General features: G+C 42.5%; 1 protein-coding gene across 2 annotated transcripts in view; it reads left to right on the top strand.

Annotated features, from left to right (window-relative positions):
* Window positions 1–17,779, top strand: part of PLCB1 (phospholipase C beta 1) — a 645,127-nt gene that overhangs the window by 398,281 nt on the left and 229,067 nt on the right. For both annotated transcript variants that reach the window (XM_075064491.1, XM_075064492.1), the window contains exons 5-7: window positions 6,719–6,798; window positions 12,886–12,939; window positions 13,942–14,017. In XM_075064491.1, the coding sequence (XP_074920592.1) occupies window positions 6,719–6,798; window positions 12,886–12,939; window positions 13,942–14,017 (210 nt within the window). The remainder of the gene's footprint in view (window positions 1–6,718; window positions 6,799–12,885; window positions 12,940–13,941; window positions 14,018–17,779) is intronic.

Below are 17,779 nucleotides of genomic sequence, written 5' to 3'. Positions count from 1 at the left end.
AATGGATAGCCAGCGGAGGAAATGGGGAGGAGCAGATGATACAGCTGCTCAAGGACCAAATGGACATGCTGAGGTCGCTGATTGTGCTGCAGGCAGAACACATCCATGCTCACTTCCTCCTGAAGCCCATTCAGAATTGCCTTCCATGCCCTCCCTGAAACACATTTCTCACATGTTCCTGAGCCACCACAGTACCCCATGCACTGCAACCCTAGGGACACGTTTCACAATAACAGCTGGACATACACCCAGCTGTGAGAGCCTCACTGTCATGTCCCTTGTAGGTAATAGAAATGTTTGTATAATTGTTGAATAAAACTGTACTTATGGAAAGAAAATGAATCGTTATTGGTCTCCTACTCATGATCTTTGCTGCTGAAATTCATATACAGTGGCAATCAGAGCATTTGCAGAGTAAACTTCATGCATAGATAGCAATCATTACAGCGGTCCTACTACAGTGCAAGAATGCTATGCCTGGCTCAATGCATTATAGAAAGACATATTGTTATTGTCAAAATGCTCCTTCAAACCTGCCCTGATTCGAATAGCCCCCTTTGCGTCCCCACCTCCTCTGTTCTAACAGTCTTGCTATCTGGTTTCTCAGAAGCAACTGCCAGCCAATCCACCTCAAGGCTCTTCCCCTGAGGAAACTCTTCTCCCTTACTTTCACAAATGTTATGCAGCGAACAGCAGGCTGCTATGACCATGGGAATATTTTACTGATTGCAGTCTAGCCTACCAAAAAGGCAGTGCCAGCAACCCTTTAATCTGCCAAAGGCACATTCAACAGTCATTCTGCACCTGCTGAGCCTGTTGCTGAAGCGTTCCTTGCTGCTGTCAAGGTTTCCGGTGTAAGGCTTCGTAAGCCATGGGAGTGAGGTGTAGACTGGGTCTCCTGAGATCACAATTGGCATTTCCACATCCCCAATCACAATCTTTTCATCTGGAAAGAAAGTTCCTGCTTGCAGTTTTCTATACAGGCCAGTGTTCCTGAAGATGCATGTGACATGCATCTTCCCTGACCATCCCGCATTGATGTCAGTGAAATGACCCCAGTGATCCACCAGCTCTTGCAATACCATAAAAAAGTAGCCTGTTCTCTTGATGCACTCTGTAGCAAGGTGATCTGGGGCCAAAATGGGGCATGCGTGCCATCTATCGCCCCACTGCAGATAGGGAATCCCATTACTGCAAAGCTACCCACTATTTCTCACACATTGCCCAGAGTCTCGGTCCTTCATAACAGGAGTCAATTAATGGTCTTGCACACTTGTATCACTGCCACCCACATGGTGAACTTCCTAACTCCAAACTGATGCATAACTGATTGGTAGCAGTCTGGAGTTCCCAACTTCCACACAGCAGTCGCCACTCACTTCTCCATTGTGAGAGCAGCTTTAATTTTGGTGTCCTTGTGCCAGAAGGCAGAGGCAAGCTCCACACACAGTTGCAGGAAGGTGGCTTTGTGCATCCAAAAGTTCTGCAGCCACTGCTCATCATCCCATACCTGCATCACAATGTGATCCCACTATTCAGTATTTATTTCCCAAGCCCAGTATCAGTGGTCTGCTGTGTGCAGCTGCTCCATGAACGCCAACAGAAATCTTGAATTGTTTTTTTTTTCATGCCACACAGAAGAGCAGACATCACGGTGTCATCAGATTCTATGAAATGAAATACTATGAAATACTGCAGGATCAGCCAAGTTGTGTTCATAATGCTCATCACAAGACTGGAGAGCAGCTCAGGATCCACACTTTGAGGCAGAGATCGTGGGCACACAGTTTACACGGGCTGTTGAAAACCAGTGCAAAACATAGTAAGAAGCCCATGGAATGATGGGATGAAGGAAACTGCATCATGGGACATTGAGCCCACCCCCATGATGCACTGCAATCCCTTCCCAGAGAACTCAGCAGCAGATGGTGGCGAGTTGCACAGTTCTCTGCTCTATCAGTATAAGAGCACCAACTCTGGGCATGCTTTTCTGTCACAAGGAGCATTGTGTGGACATGCAGAAGCAGTTTAATTACAGGACTGGAGGATCGTCAACATAACTTAAATCGACTTAACTTTGTAGTGTAGACATAACCGAAGATGCTCTAAGTTGAAGGGAGAGCTCTCCTGTTATTTAGTTACTCCACCTCAGTGAGAGGCAGCAGCTGTGTCGGTGGGAGATGGTCTCCCACCAACATAGTGCTGTCTATATGGGGGTTACGGTCAGTATAACGTATGTCGTTCAGGAGTGTGGATTTTTCCGATTTATACCGAAGTAAGTGTGTGGTGTAGACCTGGCTTAGGCTGTTCCTCAGAGAATCCTGGCCTTGATAGGGAACCGTGGTTCGTCTTGAAGTTGCAGATTCAATAACATTTCAGAAAATACTCTACACATAACTTTGATCTACACAGCTCCTTGTGTTTCATAGTCTGCACTGGTATTCGTCCACTGATTGTTCAGTCCCATTTAAGGTGTCTTAGGGAAAGGTCATAGGGAGTTGATCCAAAGTCCAGTGAAGTCAGTGTTAAAACTCCACTGGATTTGATTGGGCTTTGGATCAGGTCTTTAGCTAACAGTTTGTCATTTCCTCCATAAATGAGGGACAGTCCCTCATTTGTCTACATGGGGACACTAAGGAAGGTTAATCTAAATTAACTAAAGGTGTGTAAGAGCATTAAATGAAATCAAATTAATTCAGAGTAAAAGTGTCTACATGGGGTTTTAAGGCTGTTTATCTAATCCATGTTAAAAATTAATTTGGATTAACCTTCCTTAATGTCCCCTAGTAGATAAGCCTTAAATGATTTATCTACACCATGTGCCATATGTTCTGTGATATGTTTTTCAGTATACTTCTTTATTCTTCCAAATTTCCTTTTCTGTTAAAATAAGCAGTAAAATAAATAATAAAATAAGCAGTACAGTCATGCTTTAAAAAAAAAATGAAACGCATAAGATGTTTCATACCAGAGGATGCTGAAACATGCGACTTCAGTAACTTCAGATGGTAAGCTTGAGCCAAAAACAGACATGCGAAAAACGTTGTCTTCACACATATTCAGTTCTGATTTGAATTAAATGTTTTCAAAAATGTGTAGCACTTAGGTACTGTCTTTTGCCATGTAGGTATAAATTCTGATTCATGTAATATATGAAAGAAAAATGTACATTGAGCAAGAGCTCTCAAAATATGCTGCACATTGTATGCTACTTACTGACTAGAGCACATAACAGCTACCTGATTTGTTAGTAAAGTTAACAGAAACAACATAAATATGAACGACGGTAACACAACAAAGCCAAAAGGAGTGTAGGAAGATATGGGTCTCTTATTATGATGGAACCACTTTGCTTGAAATTAAAATTTGTTGCAAAACTCCATTTTTCTGCTTTTAAAAAATACCATAGCTCAGAGGCTTCCAACTTGGGAGAGGAGTTTGTTGGCACGAGCAAAATCTTACTTCCAAATCTCCAGATTTATCATTTCCTTTTGCATTATGTCTATGGGTCAGTGTTCATAGTTACAACCCTACAGTAAGCAACCGTGATTTTGAGTCCGTTGTAATCTTCCCACACTAAAATACCAGCTGTTTTCTTTCTATTTATAATAGCTATTCATCCCATAGAGTATTCCCAGCATGGCTTGCCTTGTGGAATCTGTGCTGCTAGTAATGTGGGCTACCACTGTGTATTATATGTAAGACCTTAGTTTATAGTTTTTACCCTTTTTTTATTTTTTAACTGAAAATTTCCCAGGTTTTACATCTGGGTGTTGTTCTAACTAATTTCTACCTAAATTTTGGAAGTGCCAGAACTCCCTGGAACTGACTCCCTGCTCCAGAAAGACAGATGACCACTCAATAACCTGTGCAAGGTTACTGAGCTGCCGTCTCTCGTTCTGGAGTAAGGAGCCAGGTTAGAAGTACTGGAATGATTTGAGCACTGGTGTACGTGTTGCCAATCCTATGCCCACTGCATACCCATTAGCAGCTTGACAGACAGCTTGGATAGTTAGCAGCATTCAAAGCAAATAAAAGTTGGTGAACTACTTTTCATGCTGAAATGGTTTAAAAATGAAAACCTATGTCTAACTACAGTTCAGAGCATAAGGGTTTGGTTTTTTAAGTTAAAAAAAACATGAAAAGAGAAGAGAGTAATATTTACCCAGAAAAATGCAAAGTGGATTTTTTTTGCACTGATTTTTAATTTTTGGTATTAAACACTGGTACATTTCCAGGAACTTTTAGACTAAAAAAACCTGAGAATGAAGGGCCTTAATTATATGATGCGTCATAATTCCAGATCTCAGTATTGACTGTATACAGTACAGCTTAGCCAAAGAAAGATGATGTCCATTCGGTAGTTAAAACAACAGAACACTGCTTTGTTTCATAGTCGGATCCAAACAGAAGTCAATAGAAAGACCCCCATTGGTTTCAGTGAGGTTTGGATCTTTGCTCAGTGTGAAGACAGTGCATGACAGGATCCTTATGTGACCTTTGACAGCTTTCCTGATCTTGGCTTTACTGGCTGGAGCTTTTGGGAATTTAAATGAATTCCCTTGAAAGTGAGGGGAAGTAATCAAGTATTTCTCGCTCATTGCTTCACACAGATAATTCACACAGATATTTGACAGACTAATAGCTCTCATCTGCCCCAAATTGGTACCATATGCTGGGGATTGATCTCCACTTGTGTCAGTTATTGCTCAATCTGAGAGTAGGCGTTAGGTTGCATGGCTCGAGTCCTGCTTCTTTTGCAAGTGTCATAGAGAGGTTAGGGAGGGAAAATATCTTGACAAGAATAACTGCATATAAAAATGCTTGCAATAAAAATACAGTAACAGCATGTCCACTCTCGGTTCTCGGGATGCATTTGAAGTGATATAGTTCTGTCTGACCAAAACAGAGCCTACCAGGTTTTCTTAAAAGAAAATGTATCTTAAGCTGCTAAAATAACATTTTATGCTGTTGTTAAACTGCAGCAGTTAGTGTCACAAAGAACTTTTTTAATTGTTGTGGTTATTCGTGCTTAAACAAAGCAATGTTTACAGAATGTGGCTATTCTAAGACTGGAAAATTGAGACGCCACGATGAAATAAAATGCTATCTTTAATATGCTTCTGCTAAAAGCATAGTCACAGGAAAGTAATGATGCTATTCTTTTTGTTCTCACATCCCTTGTGTCTTAAGATTAGACCTTACGAGGTTACTCTCAAGAAAAACAATACAACACAAGCTATCCTAGGAGACAGAGGTCCAAAATCTCTTAGCAAAGAGTATGTAAATACAGAACAACTTTGTGGCCAGCAGGGCTAGAAGTCTCTTTCTGAGATCTAGCCCAGGTGTCTGCTGTCGCTGTTGGGTGTGCCAGAAAACTCAGTCATGGGGAGAAAGTTGTTGGCTCAGCTGCAGAGGACTACTCTGCCTTAGGAATGTGCAAGATCTGAACTTTTGGGGCTCCCTCATGCTGAACTTGGAGTGACCTGAGAACCAGAATCAACTTTGGGGCTGTTTGACTTGAGATCTATGTATAAAGGTATGGTATCAGAATGCTTTGCCATTCTTAATCTTGACACATTGAGAATGGCAGGAGAGGAATATTATTTCACTGTTGAATGTTGGATAGACTCAGGAAGACAGCTTGGAGAAGAGGAGGTTACAGTAGTCTTGGTGAAAGGGAAAATTATGGTATGAGTGAATGTTTTAGAAGCAGAGACAAAAGGGGTAGATTCTGGAAATGTTATAAAAACAGCAAGATTGGGCACGATCCTGTTTGCGAGAAGAAAAGGGAGGGGAGTATCAAATAGAACTCTCCAATTGCCAACTTGAATGACCGGGGGTTTGCACAGCTCTCAGTAGCGATGGAGAAAGGAAGAACATACTGCATGTGCTGTGATGGATTCAGTTAACCCAGCATCACACATCACCAGAGCATGCAAAATTTTTATTAACCATGTGATTGTGACTTCGATGGAACTATTAATGTGAAAGAATCCACAGTATCCAAATGCCTGTGTCTATCCAAAACAAAATCCTGTCTCTCAACATCAGTTAATCGCAGTAGAAGTATTCTTACTGGAAACTGATTAACTGAACATTCATTCCCCTTCCCTCTCCTCCAGGATAGTGAAATAATCAAGCCACTTCTGTATTTCCCTACTGCTGTGGTTTCTTTTGCATATTTCGCAGGTCAGTGCAGAGGGGCCCACGCAAAATCTATACTTACGTTTTGATCACATATCTTAAGGGGAAAGTGCAGTATCGTTGCCTAAATATGTTACTTCCCTGTAGATCATTAGTTTGTAGTGATGTATCCATCACGATGGTGGACATCACAGTCATAGGTATTTTTCTGTGGGCCTGATTCACAGTCCATTGAAGTTAGTGAAAAGACTGCCATTGACTGCAGTGGGATTTGCATCGGGCCCTATGTGATCGTGTTTGAAATGTCTTTTGAAACACACGGGTGTCAAATAATACCCCTGTTAAAGATAATGTCCGTAGCAAAGTTTGTGATTTATGCATAATGAAAAAGACAGGCCCTTAGTCTAGAACTTAAGCTGTGCTGGGAAATGCATGTTCAGGCTTTTATTAAACTCTTTTTGTTAGTAATACTCATGTTGAAACTATTTGCCTTCATGACAATAAAGGTCTAAACAAGCACCTTTGAGAGACTGCATCTGGGCTACATCAGCTGTAATTTATATCTCCCTAGGAATGGACGGACGAAGTTTTCAGTTTGGCAACAAATCTGCTGGCACACAACATGTCGCGGGATGCATTTCTGGAAAAAGCGTAAGTAGCCATAATATTTATTGCCATGGATGTTACTCCTTTTTCTGAGTCCTTTTCCTTTTTCTTTTGTCAGCCTTCTTACCATCTATTATTTATACTTTGTTGGCTTGTCGGTTCTGTAAACATGGATTTTCCTCTCTCATTGAGTTCAAAAAACTGATATCTAAAAAAACCCCAGGAAAATATGATTCCTTTCACCAACTATTACCTAGGAGATGTGGCTGGAATACACTTTTGAATGCCATTGCATTCTTCCTGCTACACACACAGGGAGTGACGTCAGGTCTTGGCACTGCTGCTCAGGGTTAAAAACAATGAATTTCAGACTGACCCACTTCTCTGGGTTTTTTTTTTTTTCTGTGCTATCTATTATTAGTCAAAGAATGAGAAGTACAAGATTTCCATTTTCCTCCATCTGATCCCTCGGGTCTTGGTACTCAGTAGAGAGAAACTGTGAATCTGTTCATCTAGATTCATTGGCACACGATGCATTGATTCCGAGTGTTGTAGGACAAAGTACAAAGGGTGTTTATGAGAAGTTCATAAAAATATCAGACACTTCGCAAATTAAAGAAAAATAGTTGAATAAATCCACGATTACCAGGTGTCATGTGGATGATGAATGCACAGACAGAGATAGTTTTGTTTAAGTGACAGTGCTGAAAACTTCATGATAGAGCCTGCCAGATTAAGATGATGATTCCTGGCCAGTGTTACCTTACTTGCGTTATCCTGTTACAAAGAGAATTACATTCAAAGTTCAGGCATACAAGTCCCTAGCGAAATGCAGCTCCTGTTTTCCAGAGCTTGCCCCAGAGGTTTGCTTGAATTCATTTAGTGAAATGGTTGCTATTTGTGGGGCTCAGAGCATGACAATTTTGATTCTTCTTTGAGTGATGGTCCTTATTGTATTCCATGGTGGATTATGCATGTGCATTGTGCACACGGAGTCGGAAAATTTGAAAGTGGTGTCCGTTGGTCTGTGCCTGTGCCCTGACTCACCTCATGCTTCCATCTGAGGTGATAAAGGGCGGGATGGACTGATCGCATCTTCAGTTTCTTCTCATTGCCTCATGGTCTGGGTTGGAACCTCCAGGGTCCTCATCTCTGATGCAGCTCTAATACTTTTAACTGTACTTATGTTTATCAGTTTTAGTCATAGATTTATTAGTTCTACTTATTTTCCTAATTTTAGAAGTTTAACAGTTTTAACAGTTTAGAATAGAGTAGAATTTGGGTACTGAACTATGCGCAGAATGCCAGTCTTCAATCCTTCCGAGTCAGCGACAAGCTCCTCATGCAACCACCAACACAGCCTCTACTGCCTGGGAGAATCTCACATCACAGCTGGGTACAATATGTGTCAAACTTTCCCCGGCCATACCTGAGAAGTTTGAGCAATATGGCCTTATGTACACTACAGAGTTAAATCAACTTAAGTTTCATTGATGATCATATGTTGCTTAAATTACATTGGTTGTGCATGTCCACACAATGCTCCTTGTGTCGGCAGAGCACGTCCACGGTTGGTGCTCTTGCATTGACAGATAGAGCACTGCATCATGGGTAGCTATCCCACCGTGCAACTCGCCACCCTGTGCCGCTGGGAGATCTGGGAATGGATCACAGTTCACCATGGGGGCGGGCTCACTGTTCCATTATGCAGTTCTTTCCGTCCCATCATTCCATGGGCTTCTGACTTCATTTTGTACCACTTTTGAACAGCCCCTGTAAACTGTGCGCCTGCCATCTCTGCCTGAAAGCGTGGATCCTGCACTACTCTCCAGTCTTGTGATGAACATTATGAACACAGTGCAGCTGATCTTGCCGTATTTCATGAGCTGCAAATCTGATAATGACCCCATGGTGTCTGCCCTGCTGTGTGCTATGGAAAGAAACAATTCAAGATTTCTGTTGGCATTCACGGTCGCCTTCCTTGTTGATATCACCTTGGCAAGAAGGGTCGGTGAACTCAGAGCTATGATGGCAGATCCGCCATTTACAGTATTCCACAGGCATAAGGTCTCTTTTTGCCTATGCCCAAAATTATTACCAAAGGCAGTCTCCCTATTTCATATTAACCAATCCATTCACCTACCTATTTTCTTCCTGAAACCACACACATCCACAGAATAACGTAGACTCGATTCCCTCGATGTCCGACAGGCTTCAGCCATTTACCCGCAGAGAACAAAAACAATCAGGAAATCCTCTAGACCATTTACTGAGATAGCAGAGAGAATCGGGGACACACCATCTCCACCCGGAGAATCTCGAAATGGATTTCTATCTACATTAAACTCTGCTACCAGCTGTAAAATCAACCTCTCCTCATGGTGGGTATGGGCTCATTCCACTATTGCTCAAGCAATGACCACGGCATTCCTTCAAGATGTGCCTTTCATAGACATATGTAGAGCAGCCACGTGGAGTTCTGTCCACACATTCACAACACACTACGCCTTGGTGCAGGACTCGGCAATTGATGGCACCTTGGCACAGCGGTTCTCTGCACAACCCTTCCATCCTCATCTTTGCATCCTCCTCCCACTTAGATACTACTTGTCAGTCACTCACAGTGGAATACAATAGGGACCATCACTCGAAGAAGAAGACGAGGTGACTTACCTGTAACTAGAAGTTCTTCGAAATGTGTGGTCCCTCTCTGTGTTCCACTTCCTGCCCTCCTTCCCTTCTGCTTCCGATCTGTCACATTCATGATGGAGAAGGAACTGGAGACACGATTGGTCTGCCCCTCCCTTTATTCCCTTGGACGGAAGCACAAGGCAAATCAGGGCGCGTGCACAAACCAGCAGACACTACTTCTAAATTTTTCAACTTCACGCTCTGCATGCGAAAGCCACAGTGGAATACAGTTAGGGACCACACATCCCAAAGAACCTCCAGTGACAGGTAAGTCACCTATTCTTTCAGGTCTGAGCTCATAAACTACTAACACTAACACTAGACTGGACTGCACATGGTAGACACAACTCTGTGATGGGGACAGAGCAGAGATGCACTGGCTCTAGGGGAAGCACAGTGTGTGTGTATGTACAAGGGCACACAAATTGCTACAACTCTAAGATGTGTAGAATTGCAGGCAAGCATGGTATCTCCATTCCTTTTATTTTTTTGCTATTTAATAGCTCACTTAGGTGCTGTAAGATTTCCAGGACCCTTAAGCACAGATGCCTGATGACAGTTACTCAAGGTATCTTTGACTTTGAAGATTAAAGATTCCCCGCACCCCATTATAATTACAGTCCTGCATAAAGTGGTGATCATAGTCCTATTAGAATCATGTCATCCAATTTTAAAATGATTGCATTAGAGCTGAATTATAAAGGCATTTTCCTCTTTTTGGCATCCAAACCTTCATAATGTCCAAGGTGTATTAATAAAATGACTCAACAGTTTTCCTGTGATCAGGTCACGTGAGGTAAAATAGGGTTAGACTGTGGTATACAAAACAGGCACCTTGGATTTAAATCTCTGTTGTCTTTGTTATAATTGTGCAGTACAATTTTGCCTTTATTATTGGAGTACATAGCAAAGGCTTAACAGGGGCCGACATGGAGACCTGGGATTTGTTTCAAATCCTGGGTCTGTCATTCTCAGAGCCAGCAGTGAGCTACTGAAGTAGCATGTTTAGCTATTGAGGGTGGTAATATCTCTCAGCAGCAGCCCTTCTAGCCAGTAATGGAGCAGGAGTAACATCCAGATCTTCGAGGAGGGAAGAATTGTGGCTATAGAGCAAGGTAAAATGGTGTGTCCTCAGGTGTTCCATAAAACGTACCGAGAAGTCCTGGGAGAAGGAATCCCGATCAGGATTGGTCAGGCTTGTTATAACACCAGTGTTGCTCATTCTTGCGATACCATCACAACAGTTGAAGCTTTACATAAAGAACACATCTGGGAATCTCAGCTTTCATTTAACTAAAATGTAAATTTCTAGCTCTCTTGGTTTCACAGAAAAGCTCGTACATGTGAACTCAGGACCCCGTAAAGCTGCAAAAGCAGAAGGCAATGAAAAAGAACCCCAAATGTATGCATATTTTTAAAATTCTTGTGATTTCTAAGCCAATCACAGATCTTGTAACATTTGGGTTTGCCAGTACTGTGTAGCACAGGAGCTCTGGGTTCCTTGGTATATCTCTAAAGGCAAGGATTTGTGAAAATACCTAACAATTATTACACAGACTACGGTATTAGAACTTGCTCTGGTTTTGATAGTGTTGCTAATGTTCTGATCTTGCAAATGCCAACCCCAGAAAAGCGGGGGCAGAGATGTTAATTATATTCTTTATGTTACAAAACATACAAACAAAAAAAACCCTAAACCCAAAAGCTTCCCCCAAAAGCTCTGCTATTGTCAGACAAAGGGCTGATGCGTTAGATAGACACTTACGCAAGTAGCCCTCACTCACATGGGGAGGCCACAAGGAAGGTCTGATCTAATGCCCACTAGAGTCAATGGAATGACTCCCGTTGATTTCCGGAGGCTTTGGATCAGATCCTGTTTGTGTGAGTGAGGATGTGCATGGCTTGGGGAAAAAAAGAAATGTATTCTCATCCCGATGTTCCAATGGGCATGGCATGGGAAAAGCTGTGAGGATTGGGATATAAATATGCTCTAAAAGGTCAGTCCACGTAGTGCACTTAGTTGCCTGTATGTAGGCAACTTTAGTAGATAAGTAATAGTTTTGTGCACCAGAAAAGCATCAGTGCTACTTTTTCCCATTTGTTTATCACGCAAGGCTTTCAGGCTGACGCAAATTAAGTGGCCAGACTGTTAGTCAGACTCCTTTAGCACATCAGTTCTAAGTCTTTGAGAAAAAAGAACAAGGAGTACTTGTGACACCTTAGAGACTTGCAAATGTATTTGGGCATAAGCTTTCATGGGCCAAAACCCACTTCATCAGTTTCGCGCTCTCACTAGTGCCAGGATGTTTAATTTGCACTGGTTTGACTTGTTTTCATCTGACTAGTGGTATGAAGGCCAAGGGCCACGTTATCCCTGGTTCTTCCACAGGTGTGCAGTGGGGTGGACCAGGGACAAAGGCACACGCAGGGACAGTTACAATCCCTGAACTTGGCGGAGCACGTGCCCCCTACTAGCCCATGGAGAAGGTCTGGCACAGAGTAGGGAGCAGGCTGCACCATCTCCAGGAATGGGGCTGCTTGCTCAGTATCCCTGTGCGTCAGTGAGCTGGAAGTTGTACCTCCTGAGGCATATTCTCTCCTTCCCCTCTCCCTGGGATGGACTAGCTCTGCACCACTCCCAAAGCAACCAAGCCCACATTTTGCTTGGTTGAAAGGAATTATTTCTAGGATGCTGAAAGAGGGTTATAATTAGGAGTAACGAGATGCAATTAAGCAAAAGAAAATTTAAATTTAGAATGGATATCAGGCAAATTTTCCTAGCAGAGAAAGCCATGGGGCTGTAGAAGTTTTCCAAAGGAGGTGATGGAAGGGTCCGTTACTGAAACATGAACTCAGCAAAGCAGTAGGGAGAAACTCTCACTTAGCAGGAATCTTAACTGATCTGGTGGGTCATTCCATTCCTAATCTAACAGTATGTCATCTTTGGATCTAGACGTTGGATTGCGGAAACCATATCCATGTTAGCTTGGTCAGAGCTAGCTTGCTAAATGTAGCCACAGCGGCTAGCTACTCTGAATATTATTCCATCTGAAATCCTAAACACCTACTTAGGATAACTAGCCCTGCCCACTACCATAGCTAAACCTCACCAGCTTGATCAGAGCTGGCATGGGTACATCTCCTTGAGCTGGGAATGACATCTTCCAGCTCCAATGTAGAGAGAACCTCTGATTCTGAGCTTTTCTATGTTTTTCTTTTGTATTCATGTGTACTGCTGGTTTTTGGATCGCTCCATATGAAGGAGGCGATGTTTCTTACTCGCCGTCGATGTTTGTTAATGTCCTGCAAGATTTTTCAGACAGTGCAAAATGAGAGAGTAAAACTAGCAAACTAATAGAAACAATAGGATTGAGCTGTAAGAGTGTTTGAAAAGCTTTTAAAAGGAAAAAGACATTCCCTTAGTTTTTTTTTTTTTTACAGTTACACAAAACTGAAGCTGCAAGTCACTCCAGAAGGACGTATTCCTCTGAAGAGGTAAGTTCTTCTCTCCTTTGTTGTTACATTGGATCTTTCAGACTTACGTGTGTAATTTTAATCTTTAGAATGGTGCTGGACTGTCACCCCTTTGACTGAAATCGGTTTGTCCACGCAGCATGTATATAGCACAGCTAGCAATGCAAGCTACTTCCTGACTCCTGTGTCGGTGTGCTCCACCCTAAGCTAACCAGACCACTTTTGGGGGAGCAGGAACCAGTTCTGTCTTCATGGGCTATGGGTGAAGTCTATGGAGGTTGCACTTCTATATCTGATGCTAAGACTACCTGACTAAAATACCAAAAGGGAAGGATGGTCCAGTGGTTAGGGAGCTAGGTTCAAGTCCCTTCTTTGTCCTAGATTACCTGTGTGATTTTGAGCAAGTTGCCTAGACTATCTGCATCTCAGTTCCCCATCTGTAAAATGGGAATAATAGCACTTCCCTACCTCAGTGTTGTTGTGATGGTGAATATATTAAAGATTATGATGTGCTCGAATGCTGCAGGGATGGGGAGCCAGAGAACTATGTTAATTACCTGTTGTGATGATGGCTATTTTGGTGGGAATGCTGGGAAGTGGGCTGACGTCGCCCAACTAATTTAATACATGCCACTGAGCACCCAACAGATGGTAGTGTTGATAACTACCAATCTGGATTGGATCTGAACCAGTGACCTAGCGGTGAAAGGAACTGAACTCTCCTTTCAGGCCTCTTTCCGTCCTCATCCTTTCTGTCTCTTCTGTGACTACTTTCTCCGTCAACTCCCGGCCTGCAGTGTTAAGTGTTTATCTGATTGGAATATTTTGATTTCTTTTCCTTTTTTGTTAAAAGTGTTTTTGTTTTCAAGACCTAGCAATGAAACAAAGGATGAATGCACAAGTTTTCCAAAAATGTCACTTTGCTGGGCAGTCCATTAGCCATGCACAGCTTGTACCCATATAATACAGAACAGTGTGATGTGCCTGTGAATAAATCCCTGCTTGTTTATTTCCATTTTGCAGCATATACCGCTTGTTTTCCGCTGACAGAAAGCGAGTAGAGACTGCATTAGAAGCTTGTAGCCTTCCATCTGCCAGGGTAAGCATTGAAATATCTTCTTGGCCTGCTCTGAAGTGTTGCCAATTCATAGCTGAGCATGCCCCGTGAGATAGGCCCAATGAACAGGCCCTCAGCCAGTGGCGCTTCCTCTCTTGCACAAAAGATATCCCTGAATTCCACAGATGGCTCTCTGCAAGTCAGAGTATCTTTGTCGAGGAGTTGGGAAGGGAATTGAAGGGAGTGTAGATGAGACGGAGGGAAGGGTATAAGATTGTGTGCCATCCGCTGTGGAGATGCTATGAGAATATAATACAGTCACTGATTCTATTACAGACCTTCAGGGCTAGTTTTCACTGCAGTAAGAGCAGGAGTACTTGTGGCACCTTAGAGACTAGCACGGCTGCTACTCTGAAACCTTTCACTGCAGTGTTAACTCAAGGTATAATTGCACAGAACATGACTCCCATCCACACACAAAAGGCTCTAGGTCAAGTTAAGTGGTGCTTTAAACTTGAGCTAGCGAGCCTGGGGACATGGGTAAAATCTTGAGTACAGCTGACACTGGAGCTGGTAGGGACACAGTTACTCTGCGCTGCATTCTGTACTGCTAATACAACTGGAGCTGGTTGGGACTTTTCTGGCGAAGCACTGATATGTCAGAAAGCAATGTGTTAAAACCGAAGCTGTTCCCAAGAAGGGGTTGATATGGATGAATCTCCCAAATGGAAAACATTTAGAAAAAGAAATTCAAAACAACCCATTTTGATGTTTTCAAAATGAAGTTTGGGTTTTTAATTTATTCAAAATGGTAGTTAATATATACTAAAGATGTTATTTTGTTAAAAAAGCCAAAATCTCAATGAAACATTTTGAAATTATCAAAGCCTTTCGATTGCCCCAATCCAAAGTGTTTTTTAGATGCTCAGTTGATGGAAATCGTTGAGATCTTGATTTTTCATCTCCTTTTGGGATGGGGAAAAAAATCCCAAAATCGCAGTAGCTTTCAAAGGATGGGAAAACTGTTTCCCACCCAGCTGTAAATGCACTCACTCTGTGCTGCAAATCCAAACACTTTCTGCATCTCCAGTGCTGTTTGCTGTGTGATTTGTTCTCCCTTGAGCTAGGATAACTCAAGAGGAATTAACTCAAGTGTGGCTAACTCGAGCTCACTCTGCAGTGAAGGTCAGCCTGTAGTCTCTCCAATGTAGAAGAGACCTCACTTTAACAGAAGGATGCCAGGAACAGCTGCCACCAAGGTAGTCCCTAGCTGCATAGCTCCAGTGGAGACCTGCAGAAGCACAGAGCTGGCCTGCAGATGGCCCAGACTTCTTGTGAACACCCAGACTGTGTTTGGGGCCTGGTTCCACAGCTGATTCCTGTGGGAAGGGCAACTCTGGTGAACAGCAACAGGGCAAAACTCCACAAGCCACACCTGAGAGAGTTCATCTCCCCCTGGTTCAATCAGACCCTCAGATATTTCAGAAATCTAAGGGAAAATGGATCTAAAAAAATGGAAATAGGCTTTGGGAGCTTTTTGCAAGCAGTGTATGTAAATATTTGCAAAGCATATGTAAAGATTATGGAAATCTAAACTGATTGTGAAAATAATGCACTGTATACTTTACCACGAACAACAGATATGTGATTGGTTTTCTGCCTTCTTATTTGTTTCTTAAGAAAAGGAATATGTTTGAGATTTGTTTCCAGGACTGCTTTTCATTTAATTGGCAGTGCAGTTAGCATTTAAGATGAGAGATTCAAGAATCACTCATTTGATTTAATGTATCTGTTTACTGAGTGGTAATAAGGATAAAAATGATTTCTTAACTCTCACTGAAAGAAACATAAACATTGTTAGAGTACTTGAAGGAAACCACAAGCTCTTCCTGTTATTTATTTAAGTCAGTAGTCAACTTTATCCAGCGATTGCTGTATATTTTTTGCCGGGACACCTTTTGGAAAATTATTCATACTATAAGGTAGATATTTTTGTTCAGGACAAAAAATGATGTGTTACATGCAATAAAGAAAACTCAGTTGATTATCCTGGAAATAAAATCTTTTAAAAGAAACACTGTTCCATGACCAAATCCTCCATGAAAGAGTAAATCCCGCAGAGTTGATGGGAAATTTTACTGTTTTGACTTCTGCTCTTTCACCTGTGTTCCCATTTACTTGAACAAGCAGGATTCTGGGCTCTCAGCTTCCAGTTTCTGTGATATTTTAACCCATCTTGTGTCCTGCAGACGTAAAGTTTAGGCTAGTACAGGGTAAAGTTGAAACTAGTACAGGATACTGTCTCTCATTCAGATAAGTGAATAGCATGGTATCCTCCTTGGAAAAGTGGAATTTGTTTATTTAGTGTATTTTTTACAAAGGTTGACGGGGCACCCAGAACATTGGATGAGTGTCTTTTTATATATTTTCTAAAACTCCAAAGAAAGACGTCTCTCCAAGATGCATAGAAAGGACATTTAAGATATACATTAGGGAAGCGTATGACTCATGGGCTGAGATTTTTCCAAAGTGAGAGTGTGATTTTGTGCTGCACTTCTAAGAGACTGTAATAGCCCCTAAGCCACATCAAAAAAACAAAAAACAAACAAACAAACAAACAAAAAACCCTGCAGCCCTAGGGGAAAAGGGGCTTAGGTGGGTTTAAGCCTCTTTTGCACCATCCTGATTTTAGGTTGCTTCAGGGGCTGATATGGCCCCTGGCATGTAACTTAGGCTATGGCTATACTGGAGAGCTTACAGTGGCACAGCTGCAGCAATGCAAGCCCTCTAGCATTGCCGACGTGAGAGAGCTCTTCCATTGGCTTTACTACTCCAGCCCCCATGAGCGGCAGCAGCTACGTCAATGGGAAAAACTCTCCTGCCAGCATAGCGCTGTCCGCACTGGTTCTTATGTCGATATAACTTATGTCACTCAGGGAGGTGTTTTGTTCACACCCCTGAGCTTTATTCACACCCCTGAGCTCTAGTCACACCCCTGCTGACATAAGCTGTAGTGTAGTCATAGCCTCCGCCTTAGGAGACTGCCCAGGTTATAGTAGTCTGAGCTGAGCTGCCTACAGGTGACATCTTTGCACAGAACTCCTGTAGTTATGTCGACTATAGGCCCAAGCCCAGCCCCTGACGTGCCCCCAATGCTGCAGCTTGTGGAGGGCACCTCCCAAGACAATGTGTAGCTATCTTACTTAGTTCCTGGGAATTCCCCTCCACCTGGAGCAGAGGTTTTACGATCTCTTTATGTGCTGTGGAATAATAATAGGAAGGGGTGTCTCTCCCTAAAAGCCTAAAATTCAGCTCTTCTATTCATACATAGGCCCCAAGAAATAAGGGCTTGATCCTGCAAGGCGCTGAGCGCTCTCACCTCGATTCTGCAAACACTTAAACATGTGCTCAACTTGAAGCATATGTGTAGTCCCGTGAAAGTCAATGTGATGATTCACATGCTTAAAGTAAAGCACCGAAGCAAGTGCATTGTGGGTTCTGGGTCAGAGTGCTCAGCACCTTGTGGAGATACCTAAAAATGAATTTAAGAGCTTGTTGCCTGATTTTCCAAATTCTTGAGTATCCAGCAGCAAATATTGAAGTCAGGGGAGTGAAATTTTCAAAAATGCCTGAGGGGATTAGGTGTCCAACTGGAAGTTAGGCATCCAACTCCCCCAGGCATTTTTTAAAATCTCAGCCAGGCTTGTTGAAGTCAGTGGGAGCTGAAAAGTGCTCGGCATGCTTCAAATATGAAGTTTATAGCTTTACTTTAGGCACTTGCTTTTCAAAATCTTGGCCTCGGAG

The sequence above is a fragment of the Chelonoidis abingdonii genome, chromosome 3 (genome assembly GCF_003597395.2).
Source record: "Chelonoidis abingdonii isolate Lonesome George chromosome 3, CheloAbing_2.0, whole genome shotgun sequence".
Taxonomy (NCBI): Eukaryota; Metazoa; Chordata; order Testudines; family Testudinidae; genus Chelonoidis; species Chelonoidis abingdonii.
The sequence above is the reverse complement of the archived record's forward strand: the minus strand, read 5'-3'. Positions and strand labels throughout refer to the sequence as shown.